General features: G+C 37.6%; 1 protein-coding gene across 6 annotated transcripts in view; it reads right to left on the reverse strand.

The window, feature by feature from the left end:
• Positions 1-24,029, reverse strand: part of LOC125267495 (multiple C2 and transmembrane domain-containing protein 1-like) — a 204,249-nt gene that overhangs the window by 61,704 nt on the left and 118,516 nt on the right. For all 6 annotated transcript variants that reach the window (XM_048189182.1, XM_048189181.1, XM_048189184.1 and 3 more), the window contains 9 exons: positions 21,880-22,044; positions 21,646-21,776; positions 19,084-19,270; positions 10,385-10,478; positions 5,616-5,718; positions 4,162-4,264; positions 3,487-3,588; positions 3,054-3,128; positions 1,318-1,437 (listed from right to left, as the gene is read on the reverse strand). In XM_048189182.1, coding sequence (XP_048045139.1) covers positions 1,318-1,437; positions 3,054-3,128; positions 3,487-3,588; positions 4,162-4,264; positions 5,616-5,718; positions 10,385-10,478; positions 19,084-19,270; positions 21,646-21,776; positions 21,880-22,044 — 1,080 coding nt within the window. The remainder of the gene's footprint in view (positions 1-1,317; positions 1,438-3,053; positions 3,129-3,486; positions 3,589-4,161; positions 4,265-5,615; positions 5,719-10,384; positions 10,479-19,083; positions 19,271-21,645; positions 21,777-21,879; positions 22,045-24,029) is intronic.

Here is a 24,029-nt window from a genome sequence, read left to right on the forward strand (position 1 = left end):
TGCCCACTCAGAAAGGGTGTCCTTTTCATCAAGGTTCAACTGTCCAATTACGATCTGAAGGTGCACCGCGCTATGAAAGAGACGGTCGTGAATTCAGACGACTTCACCCGAGATGCCGCTGCATTACTGGAGATCTGAGAGGAGTGCTGGAGAATGTCAAAGACAAATGGGCAAAATACTGGACATTTTTAACACAACAGAAGGCTAGATGAGAAATGTGTGCACATGAACCAATCGATCACCACAAAACCTGTCACACTATTTTATCATGTTACAGTATTTGGGCACCATTCATTCAAAAATGAAATTTCCATCATCATTTACTCACCCTCAAGTAGTTCCAAACCTGTATACATTTCTTTGTTCTGCTGTACACAAAGGAAGATATTTGTAAAAAAATGTTTATAAAGAAGCAGATCTCGCCCCCCCCATTGACTACCATGGTAATTTTTCCTACTATGGTAGTCAATGGGGGGCGTTATCTGCTTGGATACAAACATTCTTCCAAATATCTTCCTTTGTGTTCAGCAGAACATAGTTACTGTATATAGGTTTTTGAACAACTGGAGGATGAGTAAATGATGGAATTATCATTTTTGGGTGAACTATTCCTTTAATATATACTTAAAATGTTTGAAAATCACTGCATTAGAAACAAAATATCAAACAAAGTGGCAATTATTTTTATGAAAGATTTTTAAGAAGAAATACACTTTTGAAGCAAAATATTTCACCAAAAAAATAGTAATAATAATAATAATATTAATAAGTTTGTATCTGGACACACAACACTAGTTGTCAAAAGTTAATTAATCATGTTTATAGTTAATGTGATGAACTACACTTCTGATTACTCTAGGACACTTGTGAACTGTGGAGAACTTCACTAAACATTCACTAAACTTTTGAATTGGTTGCAAAAATGCCTCAGAAAAGTGACACTAACTAGATTCCACTCTGGTATTTTGTTATCCAAAACATTGAGTGCAGGGGATGGTTGCATAAACTGCTTAGTCTTAGAAGTTAGTCATCTAATTTTGCATAAACATAGCCATTATGTTACTAAGATCTAGTATGACCCTTTAGCAGTTAGTCAAGGGGCAGTCAGTCTTACTTTTCGGTATCAAATTAGACCAATCTACGTTTTTATGTAACCGACTCAAAAAAGTTATGAACAGTCTTAAAGAAAAAGAAAAAGAAAAAAAAAATCACGATTAACTTGGAAGACTAGTCTTAGCAGTTTATGCAACCACCCAAAAACATTCTGGAGCCACTGTATGCGACTGTTGGTGTGGTTGAATGCATACTGGTCCTTACCAGAAAGGCACAGATGCTCCTCTGAGGAGACTCCCACTCAAAGCAGCTGTTAATATAGCAGCCAGCATTGATCAGGAACATGATACAGCGCCTCATTCTGTTGAAGTTCTGCAGCAGCAGCTGAGTGACAGAACAACAGACAGCATTTCACAATCACATCGATTCAAAATGCAAACACGACTAAAGTGACTTATTTATTTTTTTAAATAAAGACAATTCCATTTATTAATTATTTACACTATATATACTATTGTTCAAATGTTTTGAAAGAAATTAACACTTTTATTCAGCAAGGATGCTTTCTATTTATCAAAAAATAATGAAAGAATCACAGTTTCCACAACAACATTAATCAGCACAACTTTTTTCAAAATTGATAACACAAATAAATGTTTCTTGAGCTCCAAATCAGCATATTAGAATGATTTCTGAAGGATCATGTGAAGAGAAGTAATGGCAGCTTTGCCATAACAGGAGTAATTTACATTTTAAAATGTTCTAAAATGTTCTAAAACAGTGATTTTAAATTGTAATAATACTTCCCCAAATTATGTTTTTACCGCATTTTCACAAAGCCTTTTTGAAAATTCTTATTGACCTCCAACATTTAAATTGTGGTAAGATACATTTTACATTATCATAATTTTAGACATTATTTAAAAAAGTTAATGTGGACACTACAAAAAAAAAAAATAAATAAATACAGTAAATAAAAAAACACTACAATATCTGACTTTCAACATTTATAAATAATGGAGAAAGTACTTTTAAGTAATGTTGTTAAGGCATAACACTAAAAATATGATACCAGAGAGCAAAATAATGCACTAAATAACAGAAATCCAAACCATATTTATTTTCGATTTTGTAGGAGCATGAAAGAATTAAAGAATTTTTTTGTCACGCATCTTTAGTAAAATAGTCTTTTCGTGATTCTGAGCGCGGGTGAACTGCAAATGACCGCTGCTTCCTGTGCTCACAGGAAGATCAAACACTCCTAATGGCTTTAAAACGCTACGGCTTTGATCATAGTAACTATCCACATTTACTGTGGTGAAGTGTAGGATTCGGGCCGTGCCTTTAAAGTAGGCAATTTTGTTTGTCATTTGGGACTAATGTGAGTACATGTGAGGTGAAACACAATATCAAACTACTGAAGAATAAAATATGCCTGAGATGTTCGACAAAATGAGCTTCAACGGTTATGAAGGGGACGGTATCAAGAAGTAAAAGTAAATCTTGCGGAGATAGATTCGATATGTTGCCCTCGCCTCGCTCACTAACAGTTTAGACGGGGGGCAAATTCACACCGAAAAGTGCAGAGTGGGCACTTTCTAGCTTGCATTCAGCAGCGCTTTATTGCGTGACAGATAGAGTGTGTCTCTGTGTGTGTGTTTGTCCCAAGCAGTGTCTCAGTGACAGGTCTGATTTGGGACAACCCCTACAATTCAGCTCTTTGTCAAGGATGGGGGAGAGACATTGAACAGGGTGACAAAAAGAAGCACAGCAGAAGAACCACTGAGGTCCAAACTAAAGGATGGCCAATCTACTTATGCACCCCCAGCGTTGACAGCTTGACATTTCTATTCAGCACCTCCAGAAGAGAAGGAAGAGACAAGGAGAAAGAGCTAGAGAGAGGGAGAAGACTAGGCGAAAGATGCTGCTATCTACGACTTGTGTTGAGATGGATTTTATTAATGTCTTCAACAAAGGTGTGATTAAAGCATTCTTGTTACCTGTTTGGACACCCGTGGCTCCTCTTCGATGTATTTCTGCTCAATGGGTATCAAAGTTCTCATGCCGGCTTTTACCTGCAACACATAAAGTAATTGAATGTAACAATCCACCGTCGGGTTCAAGACCTGAACGTGATCACGGTGCGTCATTAACGATCTAATCATATATCAAGACACCATCCCTCCATTTCACACACTCCACACCACACGGCCATGTGGCGTTCTCTCACACTCCCGCCTAAAATGGCGGACGGACACACACAGCGGTACACAGACGCACAAATAAAAGGCTGAGGAAAGGGGAGTCTTCAGTAATTAAAAGAGAGAATGAGGACGGGGACAGACAGCCCGGCAGAGGCTGAAGGGAACAAGCAGATAAAGAAGAGAAAAACGCAAGAAAAAAGGCAAGCGAGAAAAAGAGAGTGGGACTTACGACGTTATAAATCACGTCTATTTCGAGAAAGATGACCCCTTTGGTTGGCCCTGTCAGTTCCTTGCTTTTCAAGGCGTAAGCTTTGCGTTCTCCATTTTGGATCTGCAAGAGAGGGACATGACAGCCGTCTGTCTGGCAATACCCAGCTGAATACACTCTTCATGTGACCTTTGAACCCCAGCTGCTGCATCTGACAGAGAGCCCAAAACAACTGTGGCGGCTCTGACAAGTACCTGTTCATTACGGCCCGACCACTGTCAGCCGCAAATTAACTATCCTGGGGAATCAGCCTGGGAGCGCACATCGCGTCCCCCCTTATCTTTTCTTTTCTTCTCTGTTTTTGTTAGTAGGCTTTTTTTCCTAGTGTTTTTCTCACTTACACATCTCGCTCTATGATTACTGAAATCAATAAAGTTTAGAAACATGCCATGTTTGTCTATTTTTTAAAAACTTTGTGCTTTTCTCACTTTTACATCTTACGCTATGATTACTAAAATCAATAAAGTTTAGACGCATTATCTTGGTCTAAAAAACTTTTTTGTGTGTTTTTCTCACTTTCACATCTTAATGATTACTAAAATCAATAAAAGTGAGATACATGCCATATATTTTTCTGAAGAATTTAAAAGTTTGTTTTCATTGTTGTGAGCAAAACTCTGCAAGCTCAGGACTTACGTTTAACAACGGTATAGCCACTTTGCCCAAGAAGTCGGCACTTCGGTCTCTGTCCTCGTCATAGACAGTCACCTCTAAGACTGAGTGGATGTCTTTCACATTGCTAGTTGAAGAAAAAAAGAGGTAGGTGAAGAAGTCATTGACTAATATTAAACACTGAAAAGATCTTTCAAGTCATGACAAAAAATGTGATTCATCTAAATCCTTGGTGACAATCTCCATTGTGCTGGGGTTAAAAAAAGATGCTGCAATTCTCCATTTCAAATGCTATCTTTGAAAAGTAGGCTAAAGAGGAGAAGTCTAATGAAAGAAAATGAGGTTATTCTTTAAGAGATGAGCGCTCCAAGGAGAGGCTAGATTACCCGGCTTTCCATGGGAATTCACAAATGAATTTCCAGCCGTGAAGATTGAAAGATTATGAAAAAAACATCAATGGAACAACCTCTAGATATCGAACTAATATAAGAAATTATGTATGGCACATTATCAAACGGCACAATGGCTGTACTTGTAGAGGGAGTGTAATCTTGAACAAAAGTTCATTTTCTTCTTAAAGGAAAAAAAGTTTACTTATGTGTCACATTTACAACTACTGTACCAATACAAAGCTTGATTAAATAATCCTGACTACATTATCCTGTAATTCTCGGCTCTCAGATGTACCTCTGTAATTCATTGAGCTATTACTAACTAATCTTTTTCAATATAATAGGTAAAAAAAAAATAATAATAATTTTTTACAATTGGACATAAGATATAATTTTAAACACATAAAAAAATAAATTATTTGCAAATATATAATTTAGTCTATAATTATCATATCCTATGCCTACCTAAAAATATTTAGATTTTATATGTTACACTCTAAAAATGCTGAGTTAAAAACAACCCAAGTTGGGTTGAAAATTGACAAAGCAAGTGGTTGGGTTAAATTTGATTTAACCCAACTATTGTTTAAAAATTACTACATGGATGGCTTAAAATTAACCCAAAATAGGTTGGAAATTAAAAATCAGACACATAATTAATAGAAGCAACAGCAATAATAATCAAAAGGTGAACATTTATTAATAAGCAATATAATGTTTGTTGTTTAATTATTATTATATATTCATTTATTAAACATATTAATAAATGTTAATTTCCAACATACTTTGGGTTCATTTGAAGCAAGCAATACAGTCATTTTTAAACAATATTTGAGTTAAATAAAACATTTAACCCAACCTCTGGGTTAAAAAAAAACCCAATTGCTGGGTTTGTCCATTTTCAACCAAACTTGGGTTATTTTTAACCCAGCATTTTATTAGTGTATGCTTTTTTATTTATTTTTATACTTCTATCAGAATTATAGTGTGCTTTAAAACACATAATAATTTGGTAGACTATAAATATGTGATTATATGCAAATGTGAGCACTCTCGCACATGTCTATATGCGAATTTGACACTTACAACGTGAAGACTTTGTTCCACTCTGGGTTGAGGTTTTTGTACACGGTGTGCGTCTGTAACCGATCGTTGCTGAGCTCCACTACACAGAAGGGGTCACTCTTGCCTGTGAGGGACACACACACACACACACACACACACACACACACACACACACACACACACACACACACACATTAACTTTATCAGTTTCATTGTATTTACCATGGTGTAATCCACTGGGTGGTGTGCTGGGGGGAATAACTACCTGATAAAGGTGATGGGACAACGAGCCTGAAGGGCCAGATCAAACCACACTGCTGTCTTTACCCAGACTAAAGCTTTAGCAGCAACTTATCATAGCGGAGCTGATTTGATATATTCATTTTGCCCCAGTGTGGTGTCGTTTCTTGTTCTTACACCGACACAGTGGTTTGCACACAGGTAGATAAGCATTTCAGCCTTTGCGCTGCCCTAGAGCACCGTGAGGACATCTCTATCTCTGTCTGGTGTGAAAACACACACACACATAGCTGGTTCCAGACGGGGATGACGACTTAAATACAAATGGTCTGAATGTGGGAAAACTTTCCAAGCGGAGACAATTGTAAATGTCCATTTGCCGACAGGGCATTGCGTTTTCACATTAATAAATTAAAATGCTTTTTCCTTTTATCAATATATTTTTTTAAAGTACAATAGAATAGTTCAGCCATGTACAAAATGCATTATTATAAGAAGCCGACTCTAGAGACATATTTATATAATCCACTGTCCTACATGCTTTGAAATCAACTATTAATATACACATGTAAATAAATGCTCATAATTTAAAGGAATATTGTTCTCGACCGAAACTTAAACAACAAACTCTTCATATCAGCTTTGATCTAAACTTTTAGTCATTATATAAACCTCCAAACAAAACAATTGGGAGCACTTTTGTTGTTTGTTACAGAACAGAATTTTTAAAAGCTGGGGCAAAAAATAGCATTCATAATGGTACTTTTATTTCAAAATTGCTTTGCAACATGTTCAGCAAAGTATAAAATAATTGAATTTCCTGCATGTGAATAACAGAAGCAAAGACATTTAGTTGACAAGTAAAATAAATGTCAGAGTGATCAATGGAAAGTCCTTGCTGTCACCAAGCATATCAATTTCAGGGGTATATTGATCGGCCTGAATTTTTATTTTTTCTTCTTCATTTATAATCAGTATTGTATTTAAATGCAATGATTATGTGTCTGATATAATAAAATGAGTTGACTAAATTTACTGCCGCAACATGGACTGTAATTTTTCAGTTTACAGAAAAAAAAAAAAAAAAGTGTACAGTATACTGTATTTTTAAGGAGTATAAGAAAAAGATTACAGCAAAAATACATTTTGGAGATAAAATTATGGATTAAAGATTATATTTATTTTTTGTTTAAAAAAAGAAATAAATCTTGCTCCTATTTTCAATCAACTTTAGCACAATTTATTCACACAAATACTTAATTTGCCATGACTTCCAGTAATTGTGGGTATTTTCACCATTCAAAAATAATTTGCATCTGTTTAAATGAATGTATATTGATAGGCGCAGGAATGTACAACCCTATTCAATATCCTCACGGTGACACTCGGTCATCCTCGGCGTCGAACTACTACGTGTTCGTGAGGCAGCTGTCTGAGCAAATTACACGCTTCGCACTGAATGAAACTTTGACTCCCCAGGTGTGGCCAAGCAGACACTATCCGTGGGTTAATTCTGGGCAAATCCTCACAGACCGCCGAGATGAGTTCAACCTCATTCCAACTGCAATTTGATGAGCGTACGGCACGCCGACATACAAAACGGTAATTACATTTTTCAGGTCTGGAAGGCGTTTTAAATGAAATGCAGGAACGGTGTTAAGCAGAGGTACCTGCATGAGAGGAGCATTAAACGGCCATAGGATTATCATATACAAACACACTGATGGCAGCGAGGGCAGAGCAGTTCCTACAGTTGTTTGGAAACTGATTGTTAATGAAATTGCTGACCGGCAGAGCAATGTCTGCATCTGAAGTGATCTATGTTAAGTATTGAGTGGGTCTATTCAGAAGGAAAGCAGTCTCCTGTCCCTAAATACTGTTGGTTTTACACACTGTCACCATTTATCCTGCTGGCCTGGAGTGGAGGCACTCCAGATAAAAGCCTCAATTAATTACAATGAAAAACAGACAGAAAGGAGGGGTGGGACACACACACACACACACACACACACACAAAAACACACTCGGTGATGCACGAAAGAGAACTAAGATTTCCCTCTCTTTTTCTTTCCTTCTCACCCATATTATCTTTTATGTCCACTTTCCTTCCCTTCCACTTTTCCCGGACTCTCCCTGTCTCCAGTGAGCTCTCTATTAGAGGAGGCACTGTTCCGTGGCCCGTAACCTTGTTGGCTGACACCTCGGTGCCAGGGCCGATTGAGACGGTGAGTCCGTGAGCGAGCCGGGGCTCTTAGAAAAGCTTTGTGCGCCGGCGCTTTGTGGCGGGAAAGGAGTGTGAAATCAGAGCTCATGAGGAGGCCGCGGTTCCCCAGGGAACGCCAGACCGCGCTACGAGGTCAACGTAGTGGGCCGGACTCCCGGAGAGGAGCGAGTAAAGGGGTGATTGCAGAACTGTGCGGTGAGCGGGGAAGGGGGAGGCTGAAGGGTGTGAGAGGGGAGGGGGGTGGACTGCCATTGAGCATGTCTTAATTAAAGGCGTCGATTAGGCGATTAGAGAGACAGCGAACGCAAAGCGCTTAGCGGAGAGGAACCTCGTGAGATGCTCCACCTTAAGAGTGACGGTGCTAATGACCTCTACGTCTATGCCTCTAATTCTCTCCGTCTCTCACTCTCTCCCTCCGTCTTTTCACTCTTTCTCGCTCCTGTTTATTTCTGCCACCTCGCACCTCGTCTGCAACCGATTGTGCGGCCTTGATTAATATTCTTGTAATGCAATTCTCAGCTTCATTTCCCACACAAGTGGTCAAATCAAACTTAGGACTGACATTGCCTGCAAAACTTTCAAAGCTAAACAAAGAGCTTAAAATAGTTCCAGAACTGCCAGGTTTATGCCACAAAAGTGTCAAAACATTTAAAATCCTGGTCTTTTTGTTGCTAAGATGTAAAGACTGTAATGGTAGATGTTTCAGTGTGTTTGAGAACCACCATTCTTTTTTTCAGTTCTGTTTGGTGACACTTGCGGCGCAGAAATTGCACACTACATTTTTAAAGAAAGAATTCAAAAAGTCCTGTGGGTTTAGAGAAACATAAGGGTGCATAATTGATTTTGTTTTATTTTGGGGTGAACTACACAACTGTTCAAAAGTTCATAGTAAGATTTTTAAATGTTTTTAAAAGCTTTTATGCTCACCTAGGCTGCATTTATTTGATCAAAAATTTAAATAAAACATTAATTTTGTCAAATATGTGACCCTGGACCACAAAATCAGTCATAAGTAGCACAGGTATATTTGTAGCAATAGCCAACAATACATTGTATGGGTCAAAATTATCGATTTTTCTTTTATGCCAAAAATCATTAGGATGTTAAGTAAAGATCATGTTCCATGAAGATATTTTATAAATTTCCTACTGTAAATATATATATATATATATATATATATATATATATATATATATATATATATTTTTTATTTTTTTTTTTTAGTAATATGCATGTAATATGCATTGCTAAGGACTTCATTTTGACAACTTTAAAGGAGATTTTCTCATTATTTAGATTTTTTTTGCACCCTCAGATTCCAGATTTTCAAATAGTTGTATCTTTCAGATGATGTATAAATCTCAATTTCAAAAAATTGACCCTTATGACTGGTTTGTGGTCCAGGGTCACATATTATTACAAATGTAAAATAACAGTTTTCTATTTTAATATATTATTATTATATTTTAATATATTTTAAAATGTGATTTATTCCTGTGATGGCAAATCTGAATTTTCAGCATCATTACTCCAGTTTTCAGTGTCACATGATCCTTCAGAAATCATTCTAATATGCTGATTTGCTGTTCAAGAAACATTTCTTATTATTATTAATGTTGAAAACAGTAGTGCTGATTAGCATTTTTGTGAAAACCGCAATATATTTTTCAGGTTTTTCAGGATTCTTTGACTAACAAAAAGTTCAAAAGAACAGCATTTGTTTGAAACAGAAATCTTTTATAACACTTAATGCGTCACTGCTAAAAAACACCCCCAAAAAACAAATAAGTAGTGTATTACTTTAAGAAAAGTTAAAAGGCACATAGAAATATCTTTATTTGAATATTACACACAGCAGCTGATTTAGTTGCAATGAGGTCACAGTCTCAAGCGGAACGAAGAAAAAAAAAAAAGTAACAGATTTAGATTTTAATTCTGGAGTAGTACTAATGAATGACTCAAGGTGAGTGTGTTTGAATAAGAATCCGACTCTGAATAAGAATCAACTAACTGCACCATCTCCAATCTTTTTTTTCAACTTGATAATTCATAGTGCCAGAAACTAGGCCTGTCCACTGCAGACCTAATTAAAAGTAAGAATTAATGGAAACCGGAGCAGACGCACAAGAAAAAAAAAAATACATTTAAGAGGCACAGTGATCTCAGAAGCCAATGATCCATTAACACAGAGCGGAATGCAATATTATCAGCCTCCTGCTGACCATTCCAAGGGAAATGATAGTCTTTATCAGTAACTGCGGAAAACAGAGTGAGAAATCATATGTCAGGATCACTGTTTGTGTGTGTGTGGGAGGGTTTTCCTTACCTGTAACATCAGCTGCCATCAGCCCCTCCGCTCGGATCACCTTCACCTGCACCATGCCCACGTCTTTAATATTGTGAAAGGATCTGAGAAGACTCTGTTGAGGTCAAAGAGGGAAAAAAAGCATTTGAGACTCCATATCCACACCAGCTGAAGAATATACAATGATCCTGAGAAGCATTTAAACATTTAAGCTGTTTAAAAATGAACAAATTTCTAAGCATACAATAACAAAATATTAAAGAAAGAAGCATCTGCAAACAAATGATGCTAGATCTTTTCTCAGCACTATATAACTACACTTTAAAAACTTGTTTTGCTTGTGTTTGTTATATATATATCATTAAAATACAGTAAAGACGCAAATAAATATGAAATGACAATTTGGCATTATTGTCCAAATACATTTTTTAAGCTTGCATATATATACTTTGTGTAAGCTTCAGAAAATGTACTGCTCACTAAAATAAAATGATGTAAATATTAAACAGTCCTATAATTTGAACGTCATAAACAAATTGGAGCAGCCAAGATTAATCCACACGCATGATTTAGAACAAATACAGATGAATTTAAAATACATATAAAAAGTCACCAGTGAGAAGAGGATAATAAAAATGAATAAAACAGTGTTGATGTCAAACCCAAGTTCTATCAATTCACTTTCAGAGTGCATGTTCATCCATACTCACATCCATGTTCCTCCAAAAAAGCATTTCTTATTCTACTCATTCAGTTTCAGATAACTATGTGAGCAATTAAACTAAAAGAAAAACAGTAAATACTAGCAGAGACGCCACTAATTTCTAAAACAGTAAATCTTCGGGAGGAGGATAAACTGCTCAAAGACAAGTGCATCAGTAAAGACACTTAAGCATGATTTATGAGCGAGTCAATTACGCTCATACCGATAAAAGCCTCTCATTGAGAGACCATAATACTCCATTACAGTTCCTTTGTGTGTCTTTTGTAGCATTAAAGGGGCTGACATTTAGCCATGAAACAAACTAGGCATCACACACTAACTGTGTGGTCACAGCATGAGTAATCTCTCTTTCTTTCTCTCTCTCCCCCCTTCCCTTTTCTCAACATTTTATAGTGTGTACAGTTTTGTCAAACAAAATTAATAGTTAAAAACACACCTAGTAAATAAACATATATAGGCTACAGTATATATATATCTTTCACAGATTAAATATCAAGTTAACAGACTTTTTCTTCTAAAAAAAAAAATGAAGATAGTAATAAGATAGTAATAAGATAGTAATAACCATGTTTCCACTGGAGCTTTAAAAGAGATCTCAACAATGTTTCAAATTGTGTCATACCAAAGTCTCCAAATCAAAAGTAAGAGATTTTTATATTTTTCTGTATCTAATTCTTCTAAAATATATTATTTCACAGCTCTAATATGTCAATTCACTTTTAAAACTATTATGCCAACAAATGTCTTAATTGTCAGTTTTGATTTCTCCCGAGGATTTTAAATGAAACCTGCGAAGCCTCCGGAGCTACGAAAGAGTGACCTCTGAGCAATAAAACACGTACATGTGCGTCTAATAAATGCACGGTAATGGAAAGTTGTCTGTTAAATTAAATTAAATATGTCTGCACATTTCTGCCCTCCATATAAACCGCAGAGTAAAAGTTGAAGAAACTCGTGACATTTCTAGACGGACACTTTCATGCGCGCAGAGTGAATGGAGCTGGACTGACAGAGACGACACAATCTCACTGGTGCGCCTTCAAAAGCACTGGAGACTTCACTTTAATTCTCTTTTTGGCAATAAGCCCTACACATACCCAGAGGAATAATTATAATTTGAATTCTCAAGTCAGGGCCAGGCTGCAGACTTAATTCATTATACACTCGGACTGCCTTCGCCTGTTACGAACGATATTATTGTTGAAAAATCCTCTGATAGCAAACGAGTGAAGAGGGGGAAGAAAAAAAAATAAAAAATCAAGGGATGATTGAGGGGGGAAAATTTATTTTTCCACATACATTCAATACATGATTTCTCAGTAGATATCAAGGGCTTGTTATTTATGATTATTGCAGCCTTGAAGAAAAGTGACTTCTTTTTTGGAGCTTGTGCATTTCCATAGCAGAGGAATTTTTGATTTGCAAAGGGTGCTGGCTTTTCAGACCCCTCAAAAGACAGGCAAGGAGATTGAAAAGCTCAGGAGATGAGGCCTCTTTATTTTTTTAATGAAAGGCTGAAGAATATATTTTCTCACCCCCCTCGGCTTTGGGGCCGGCAAGGCAAGGCCAACTCATATGGTACGCTGAGGAGGAGTGCGGTTTAGTCCCATTACAGGAAAGGGGTAGCGCATAAACACTCGCGCACACACAGAACCTCTTCTAACCCCCAACCAGACAGTAGGGACCGAAAAGGGAGAGGAGGGGAGGGGTGAGATGGCGGGGCTGTGTCTTGAGTGACAGCTTGTCACCGTGACGTCTTATTCCATCTCTGTTGTGGAGAAAATGAATGTCACCGCGCGGAGCCTTATGACTCGCTGTCATCTCGCAGGCGCTCACCTTTTATCAATGCTCTAAATAACATTTCAAGCCCACCGTCTCCAGCCGGACAATCCGGTCAGGGGACATTAAATCGGATGACTGTGAAATGTCATAATAAAAATGGAATGCTAACAGCTTCCACCCCCCTCTTCCCTGCCTCCCTCTTTTTGCTGCTCTCTCACTCTTTTCCTCCTACTTCCCATCCTTACACACACACACACACACACATAGACACACATTGCTGTACTTGTTCACATTTTGATTTGGAAGCGAGTGACAGGGCCAGAGAGGAACTGTGCGCCTCCACTTCAGCAGAGGTCACCCTGGCCCTGATGCCCATTAACGTCCATTACACACGAGTCGCCCGCACTCACCCGACTACTATTAAAATGCATAATTTCGCACCGCTAACAACAACAGCTGTGAAGTGCAGACAGATACAGTCCCCCTCTCTGGGAATATTGGGAAATAACTGCTTAAAGACTAAGCTCCATGAGCTCTAAAAAAGATGCAATCGTATTTGAGGCTCATTCTTCTCATTTCTAAAATCCAGAACGACTAAAAGAATGCGATTAAATGCAAATCTATGAATGGAAATACAGGAATAAACTCTAATATGTTTTGGAAACACTTCATTATATGCAATTATTAATGTGAATTAATTTAATTAAAATTAAACCTTATTATACTATTGTTCTTTGTTAATTCATATAAATTCATATTTTTATTCATTTATTAATGTGAGTACATTTTTATTAATACATTGTTCATTGTTAGCTCATCAATACTTGTATTTATGCATTTATTAAATGTAAATAAAAAATGAATTATTATTATTATTAAATTATTATGTTCATTGTTAGATTGTCAATTAATAGTTTATTTATGCATTTATTAAAGGTAAATAAAAATAAATAAATAATGCATTATTATCATTATATTTGTTAGCTTGCCAATTAATAGTAATAAATAAATAAAAATAATTATCAAATTAGAATTGCCCATGATTAATAAATGTTGTAACTATTGTTTGTTTTAACTACTGCCTTATCTAATTCAACATAAAACAACCTTACTTTAAAGTGTTACCTCATCGCATAAACAACTGATTGCGCGCACACAGAAAAATCAAGCCAACTCAACTTTGTCCACATAGACTAAATGAAAAACGTACATGCATTTTACCTAGGCCTGTGTCATGTTGTAAAGCTTGTGGAGTAAATGAAAGCGTTGGAGATGTGGCATGACGTGCTGAATGACAGGTAAACAGCGACAGACGTCTTCATTCTGTGCCTCTAACACACCTTGACAAGGCTCTCGGGCCCTCACACCCTATATGCTAAGCACTGTAAGCCATCTGATATGCCTCCTCCACTTTAATGATGTATCTGAGGCTGGTGCAATGCTGCATTAAAAGACTTAATTGCGTCCTATGCAACCCCCCCAACCCCCATCCCCGGCAAGTGAGGACATCCACAGTTTAAATTGGGAGCATCTGCAGTTTCACAGCATCTCTATACCTCTATACCCCCCACCCCACACACACACACACACACACACACACACACACACACCTCCCGCTCTTAAACACTTTATTTGTTCGCAGGCAGCCTCCTAGCACTTTAACGGCAAGTGTTGATAACTAGTTATGGGCGGCTATTCGGTTATCCTCAGACAGCTGATCACAGAGTGATAGAGAGGTAGAAATTGTCGGAAGCCCACGCTCTCACTCGTGCCCCTGGCTCATCACTTTCACATACGGGTGGACCACCACCTTGCCCAGGCTAATCTGTTTAAGGCGTATTGTGCGGCACTAACACCGGCACTTTCTGTTATCTGCCACGCTTGATAAGGTACATCTCTATTAAATTCACTTCTGTGAACGGGTGTCAAGCAGGGAACGGGGAATATGCTAATAGTGGGGACAAATTAAAGTCGTTTTTTTTTTTTTTTTAAATCCACTGTCCCATCCTCCATTTAGCCCCCATCTTCTCTGGAGCATATCTGTCCCCATCGGACTGCAGGCTAGGGTGCTAATGAATGCCTGGATGCAGAGTACAAGGTGGGGGAGCGTGTGGGGAATGAGGGAGCGGAACAGCTATCCTTTACCACAAAAAAAAAAAAAAAAGACTGGTGTTGTGCAAGGTGAAATAGCTTTTCTTTTCATTTTGCACACTAGCCCCTCCCATCTCAGCGACCAGTACCCTGTCTTCAACCCCCCCCCCCCCCACCCTTGCTTGTTAGAAGACGCAAATGTCTCCTTCCAATTCTGGTCCAACAGCTCCTCCTAGTGGACGTGGGGCGACAAGGTGGCGGCGCAGAGCACGATGCCGCTAGCCCGTAATGTTCACGGTTATGTAGGTCACCCGTCCGCCGTTTGGCCTGTGGAGTGTTTTCCACTGGCACTTAACCGAAGATCAAACACATCTCCCAGCATGACTTCCCACTTCAATTAGAGCAGAGTACTGCGCACAAACCCGTGTTTCGCCAAGAACCAGGTTAGCGAAACACTCTGGGCCTGCGAAAGCAAATCTAAACATGTCGGGGCTCTAAAAACGGTTGCGACTCAAGAACATCTTCTGTCACGTTACCCCTGAGAGCAGCTGTATCGAGCAGACAAGAGTGTGAACAAAAAGTGGCCCTTTTGTTTCAGCCCTGTCCCTTGCTATTGGCATGTAAAGAGGTGGCGGAGAGCCGCAAATAGCGGCGAACGAAGGGTTAACAGGCTAAAGACAAAGCGAGAGGCTGAGAGCATTGTGCTAGAGTGAGGACTGGAGGGCCTCGGGGCCATGATGGGCCAAAGGCCTCAGCACAGGGACACTGGGCTCCTTTCAGCCCGGGCCTTTCAAGAGCACACCCTGCCTGAAAAGAGCCTGTCACAGCCCCCCACTACTGCTCTCCTTCACAGCTCTCTATCCCAAATCAGCTCCTCTCTCCCTTCCCTCAGAGAGCGGGGAGGCCCGATCTGTCTCTCTACAGGCCTGAACCAATCTCTGGCCCCCAGAGGTTGAGCGCTTTTCAAAAGGAGGTCATATCGCTGAGGTTCTGCCAGGTCTGAGAACCCAGCGCCAACTGAGACGCAATTCAGCTCTGTCTATGCATATGAGGCACATATACGCTGAGAGGACACTTCAATATGGTACTTTATCAGAACACTATTTTTGACGATATAGGGACACAAAGTTTGGACTGAGAGATGTGGTGTCGCTCTAAAACAACTCCTAAATGACTCTAAAGTGACATTTATCGAAAATGACGTGTTTTGGTGTTATCTGATTGTACGGTGGTTCTTGTTGAATTCTCTCAATTCAATGAAAAACACCTCAAAGGCTGTCTGAGTGAATGCATCATTGCTATAAAATGTTGTAATTATAAAATTAGAAAGTAGAGTATTACTCAATTTCGGATTCAGAAAAAAATATTTAAAAAAATATATCACACATAATCATGACCGATTGTTTACGTTATTGATTATTGGTGTCATACTCATGCACATCTTTAGTAATAGTAAAATTTATTACATGTAACTAGTGTTATGTTGTGGTGCTTAATATTTAAAACAACCCAATAAATTCACTGAACATTTCACCTTTGGGATTTAAGTTATTTCAAGTTATCCTAACTTTAAGAGATTATTTACAATGAGTTTTTAAGAAAATTCTTTTCAGGAATTCAAATTCTTCTCAAGTTTTATCTTTAGAAACATCAACTTAAAGGTGCTCTAGATTATGTTTTTAAAAGATGTAATATAAGTCTAAGGTGTCCCCTGAATGTGTCTGTGAAGTTTCAGCTCAAAATACCCCATAGATTTTTTATTATTATTTTTTTTAACTGCCTATTTTGGGGCATCATTATAAACGCACTGATTTTATGCTGCGGCCCCTTTAAATCCCGTGCTCTCCGCCCACAGAGCTCGCGCTTGCCTTGAACAGTGCCTTAAAGTTTACACAGCTAATATAACCCTCAAAATGGATCTTTAAACAGTGTTCGTCATGCATGCGGCATGCATGCGTCGGATTATGTGAGTATTGTATACTGTTATATTGTTTACTTCTGATTTTGAATGAGTTTGATGGTGCTCCGTGGCTAACGGGTAATGCTACACTGTTGGAGAGATTTATAAAGAATGAAGTTGTTTTTATGCATTATACAGACTGCAAGTGTTTAAAAATGAAAATAGCGACGGCTCTCTTGTCTCCGTGAATACAATAATAACCGATGGTAACTTTAACCACATTTAACAGTACATTAGCAACATGCTAACGAAACATTTAGAAAGACAGTTTACAAATACCACTAAAAATATCATGTTATCATGGATCATGTCAGTTATTATTGCTCCATCTGCCATTTTTCGCTATTGTTCTTGCTTCCTTAACTAGTCTGATGATTTGGTTGTGCACATCCAGACGTTAATACTGGCTGCCCTTGTCTAATGCCTTTTATAATGTTGGAAACGTGGGCTGGCATATGCAAATATTGGGGGCATACACCCCGACGTAACAGTCAGTGTTATGTTGAGATTCGCCTGTTCTTCGGAGGTCTTTTAAACAAATGAGATTTATATAAGAAGGAGGAAACAATAGAGTTTGAGACTCACTGTACATCATTTCCATGTACTGAAATCTTGTTATTTAACTATGCCAAGATAAATTCAATTTTTCATTTGAGGGCACCTTTAAGAAAAAAACATGCTTAAAAAATATTTTTTAAAAACAAATTATTCTTAACTTTATTCTTTAATTAGAAAATAAGCAGTTGAGAAGAATCTCAAGAATTTGTATTACTAGGTGGAGACTGTAGAACTAAGGAGTTTGACATCTACTGTTTTTATACTGAGCTAATGATATTTTCTCTCCCAGATTATTATTATTATTATTATTTTGTGCATTTTTACATTTCATTAAAGGATTAGTTCACCCAAAAATGAAAATTCTGTCATTTATCACTCACCTTCATGTTGTTCCAAATCTGTAAGACTTTCGTTCATCTTTGGAACAAAAATTGAGATATTTTTAAAGAAACCTGAGTGATTTCGGTCCCTTCATTGAATCTACGCAACTACCAATTTGACGCTTCACAAAGTCCATAAAGAGATCGTAAAACTAATCCATATGAATTGAGCAGCTTAGTTCAAATTTTCTTAAGAGACATGATCACTTTATTTGATGAACAGATTGAATTTAGGCTTTTATTCACACATAAACATTGATCAGCAAACATACACAGAAGCTCAACCGAACCTGCTTGACGGATGAGAACAAACCTTATTGGTTCTTGCGGAAGCTCAAACTGCGTAACGCATGAGAATGAACCTCACTGGTTCTCGCACGTCAAGCAAACATGCTTGAGCTTCCGTTTACCACAACTGATGTGTGTTGAATGTTTATGTGATTAAAAGCCAAAATTAAATCTATTCCGCATAGAGAGCGATTGTGTTTCTTCAGAAAATTTAGACTAAACTGCTCGATTCATATGGATTAGTTTTACGATCTCTTTATGGACTCAAAGCGTCAAAGTGGTAGTTGCGTAAACTGTCAATAGATGGACAGAAATCTCTCAGATTTCATTAAAAAGATCTTCATTTGTGACCCTGGACCACAAAACCAGACATAAGGGTCCATTTTAATTTTTTATTTTTTTAGATTTATACATCATCTGAAAGCTGAATAAATAAGCTTTCCATTAGGACAATATTTGGTCAATACACGACTATTTGAAAATCTGGAATCTGAGGGTGCCAAAAAATTTTAATATTGAGAAATTCACCTTTTAAAGTTGTCCAAATGAAGTCCTTAGCAATGCATATCCACTCGCAAAAATACATTTTTGATATATTTACGGTAGGAAATTTACAAAATATCTTCATGGAACATGATATTTACTTAATACCATAATGATTTTTGGCATACAAGAAAAATCAATCATTTTGACCCATACAATATATTGTTGGCTATTGCTAATATACCGTGCGACTTATGACTGGTTTTGTGGTCCAGGGTCACATTTGTGTTCTAAAGATGAACAAAGTCTTCCGGGTTTGGAACAGCATGAGGGTGAGTACATTATGACAGGATTTTCATTTAAGCCCTTTAAGATGCTATTTAGCATGTTTATCAAGTCATATTTCTTGCTGGACACACTCCCATTGTTTTGAATATAAGAGCTTTGTCCTTACGTATCTGTGAAGAATCTCTTTCCTCTCATGGGGGTCGTCCAATATGTTGACAGACAGATCAGCGATGGAGACAGCAGCAGAGGCTGTGAGGGTGACCAGCAGCACCAGCGTGCCCTCGCCCTCCTCCAGAGGCACGTCCAGTCTGTGTGTGCACTCTTTTGACAGAAGAGAGAGGTCCACCTGGCACCTGATACACACACACACACACAATCATCATTACATAAACACATGTTGTCTTGCAGGTTTTCATGTGTAAGACAATAGAAAGACACAACAGAAGAGAAAGAAACTGACATTATAGATCAGGGAAAGAAAGGAAAAGCATATTCACCGGTGTTGGAAGTAAATAAACATTAATGTTAAACAAACAGGTATTTATTTAACTGAGGGCATCATGTTGCCTTTGAAAAATTAAACTCTTTAAAACACTTCAACCTTTGAACGGTAGTGTATAGCTGTATAAAATAATGTTGGAACTGTAAATGGAACCTACTTTAATATGATTAATCTTCGTAATAATAACAGAGCAATCCTGTTGCGATTTATTATCTATAAAAAGTCAGAAGAAACTGATCGTTTTGAGGAAAAAGTGCAAGAGGTAGAAAGAAAGCACAAGAGAGTAAACAGCTGAATAATTGCTCTAAAATACAGTTTGTTCCCATGAAATATTCCATAAATATTCCTCCACTTGTTCCCACTGTGACAATGTGTTCTTCTCTACAGGAGCATCATGCAGGTACTGAAAGATTCAATTGATCCTGAATGGGGTAACTAATGTGAACATCAGTGCTAGGGCATGCTGGACAACTCATGCTCAGAAGAGGACTTGAGCAGATGAGTGTTTAAAGGGGGAAATAGCCAATTACAAGAATGCCACACGACCGATTCTGACATGCCACCTCTATGAAGGATTGTAAGCTGGAGGACTGGTGTAGGGGACAGACAGGAAACTAAGTAAACTCAGCTGCCTCATTCCCACATCGCACAGCCATTAACTCTACCGTCACTTCTAATGGGATTTTGTCAGAGGCTCTCGAAGACTTTCTTTCACACACACACACACACACACAGAAACTATGAGAGCACAGTTCAGAGCATGAATGACTTTAACTGTGACATACAGCAAACCTGTTATAGTCAGGTTCCAAAAGCAAAAACTCCATTCAAGGAAATTGATTTTTAACGATAACTTATAAACCTTTAAAGATTGCCTTACTTTGAACTATGAGGTCGCACTTAACCTGCATTATTTCAACATTTTATTTTAAAATAATCATGTTTAACACCAGAATTCATGGTGAAAAACTTGACACAACACAAAATTCCACCAATCAAAAGTCGAAACAAGCAAAACTCGGCAAAATATCTTATTAGCTCCGCCCACTCCAACTCGGTCTCCCCTACACTCTTAAAATACTTAGATATTTTAATACATATGCATATTTTGTAATAAATTTCACAGTTCAGTCATGAAATTCTAGATGGCGCCTAGATGGGTCCTTAAAGGGATAGTTCACCCAAAAATGAAAATTTGATGTTTATCTGCTTACCCCAGCGCATCCAAGATGTAGGTGACTTTGTTTCTTCAGTAGAACACAAATGATGATTTTTAACTCCAACCGTTGCGGTCTGTCAGTCAATAATGCTAGTGGATGGGAACTTCTACTATAAGAGTAAATAAAACTTGCATAGACAAATCCAAATTAAACCCTGCAGCTCGTGACGACACATTGATGTCCTAAGACACGAAACGATCGGTTTGTGCGAGAAACCCAACAGTATTTATATAATATTTTACCTCTAATACACCACTATATCCAACTGCGTTCAGCACTCATTAGTAAGGTCTGATCGCGCTCTGACAGTGGAAGTGATGTCTAGCACTCATTGACGTATACGCGCGAGACATCACTGCCGTTGTCAGAGCACGATCAGACCTCACAAATCGAGTGATGAATGCCGTTGGACATAGTGGTGTATTAGAGGTAAAAAAATTCGGTTTCTCGCACAAACTGATCGTTTCGTGTCTTAGGACATCAATGTGTCGTCACGAGCTGCAGGGTTTGATTTGGATTTGTCTATGCAAGTTTTATTTACTCTTATAGTAGAAGTTCCCATCAACTAGCATTATTTGACTGACAGACCACAACGGTTGGAGTTAAAAATCATCATTTGTGTTCTACTGAAGAAACAAAGTCACCTACATCTTGGATGCATTTAAATGGCTCCTACATTAAGGTACTAATATGAACCATTTCGGGGTACAAAGATCTACCTTTTGAATTTTGTACCTTAGGGTAATGCCCCAGTGGCAGCGCTGTACCTTTTTTTCCTGTGTATAATGTTTGGTTACCGACATTCTTCAAAATATCTACTTTTGTGTTCAGCAGAAGAAAGAAATTCAAAAAGTTTTGGAACAACTGGGTGAGTAAATGATGACAGAATTTTCATTTTTGGGTGAACTATCCCTTTAAGAGCCATAATTAATCAGATCAGACAATGAGAGCATGAGAAAAACAAAACTGCACATAGATACACAGAAAAACCAAGTGCATGACTAACCTGCCCATGAAGTCATCTTTCTTCCCTGCATCTTTGTCCCAGACGGTGATGTCAATGAAACCGCCCTGTTCATCATACAGGTGGAAGTCAAACTGCTCTCTCCACTGGGGGTTTAGTGTTTTTGGTATCGTCTGCACAGGAGCAAAGAAACACTCAATTAGAATTTACATTATATGAAAGAAAAAGTCTCAAATGAACAAAAAGTAACTGGAATACAGCTCATGTGGACCATACCTTACTTTTGTACTTTTGATGTCCCATTCTGAATTTGACATAAGGGTCACTGAGGCCATTGGCGTCCATAGGCTGGAGGTCATGGGCCTCAATGAGACTGATGCTTACTATGCCTCTCCACAGCTGAGACTTCCTGTGAACATCTGATAACCTCAGACTCTGATGCTGCAATGTGACACAAACACACACCCAGACACACACTCATGTCAGGCAGGATACAATCCAGTGTGAAGAGAAAGTCAGTGCAATGACTAAAAAGACCCCCAAAAAATAATGGTGAACAGCAAACAATGTCTTTGTGGTCATAAATGCGACATACGACAGTGATTCAACATGGAAGGCATAGATTGGGGACGCAACACGTAAGGAAAACACACACCGAGAGAATGCACAGCACTGCAAAAACAGACAAACGCAGACGTCAGCAAACACAGACATCAGTGTGTCAACGGTATCTTTTCACAAGTAAAACATGAACATACACTACTGTGCAAAATTTTGAGATCGGTAAGATTTTTAAATTATGTTTTTGAAAGAAGTCTCTTATGCAGCATTTATTTGATCAAAAATACAGTAAAAACAGTGATGTTGTGAAATATTATTACAATTTAAAATAACTGTTTTGTATAGAATTATATATTAAAATCCCTTTAAAGGGATAGTTCACCCAAAAATGAAAATTCTGTCATCATTTACTCAGTTGTTCCAAACATGTATAAATGTCTTTGTTCTGCTGAACACAAAGGAAGATATTTGTAAGAATGTTTGTAACCAAACAGATCTCGACCCCCATTGACTACCATAGTATCTTTTTCCCCCCTACTATGGTATTCAATGGGGGGGGGTCGAGATCTGTTTGGTTACAAACATTCTTACAAATATCTTCCTTCGTGTTCAGCATAACAAAGACATTTATACATTTTTGGAACAACTTGAGGCAGAGTAAATGATGACAGAATTTTCGCTTTTGGTACAGCTCCTATCGCTTTGAATGGGGAAACATCAATTTTCAGCATCATTTCTCCAGTCCTCAGTCACATGATTCTTCTGAAATCATTCTAATATGCTGATTTGCTTCTAAAGAAACAATTATTATTATCATCATCATTCTGCTGCTTAATATTTTTGCGGAAACTAAGATAAATATGTTTTTCAGGATTCTGTGATGAATAGAAAGCTCAAAAGAATAGCATTTATATGAAACAGAAATATTCTTTAATATTATTAAAGTCTTTACTGTCACTTATGATCAATTTTATTCATCCTTGCTGTATAAAATCTTACTGACCCCAAAGTTTTGAATGGTAGCGTATGAAATAAACAACAGAAATCTCCTCAACCTCTTCTAAGATCCAGTCCATATCATGTAATAGGGTGAAAATGTTTATGTAATATTCAATCCACAATTGAAAAAAGTCAGTATTAATTTGCAGAACAGAAAATTAAGCCTACTGTAGGAGGATTGGAACAATTTATTTGTTTATGCATTACATTAATGAGAGAATAAAAGACGTCTACAACTAAAGTAGGGGTTTAATTGTCCCATTTAACATGGAAATAACATCACGGTGCAAAAATGTATGGTCTTAATACACTTTAGTTTATGAAATGTAAGATTTGACCTGAGATTCATCCAATAACTCCAAAGCAAATGCTGTCTTTGAGCATCAGGTCTGTTGACTTCAGCACAGCAAGACATTTGCCAAACAAACTATTATTATTAGTCCTTATTAACATGTTTCTTGTTTAAAATGCATTTCATTAAACTCAGAGCAAACCCTTGCTGAAATGAACATAGCTTTGATGTTAAAAGCAGGCAGCTAATGACATTCTCTCCAGATATTAGTCCGATATATGCTGACTGAACACAACCACTGTAGAATGATTCTGTTTGTGTGCTAACCTGAGCATTCAGAGCTCTGCCTATGACACCGACCAAAAATAAGAAGCTCATTTTTGATATGATGTTCCCTAACAGTTAATAAAAAGGCTGTATTATCTCATTGAAATGATAAAGGAAAAAGTACAAAATCATAAAGTGTTTGGCTAACAGCTGTGTTAGCATCAGTTTTGTTCTTACATTCACTTCATGGTGGAGTTTTCTTTACATTCATATATCAGAGCAAAAATCTTAATTTTGGAGATGTATC

Source organism: Megalobrama amblycephala, linkage group LG4, assembly GCF_018812025.1.
Source record: "Megalobrama amblycephala isolate DHTTF-2021 linkage group LG4, ASM1881202v1, whole genome shotgun sequence".
NCBI lineage: Eukaryota > Metazoa > Chordata > Actinopteri > Cypriniformes > Xenocyprididae > Megalobrama > Megalobrama amblycephala.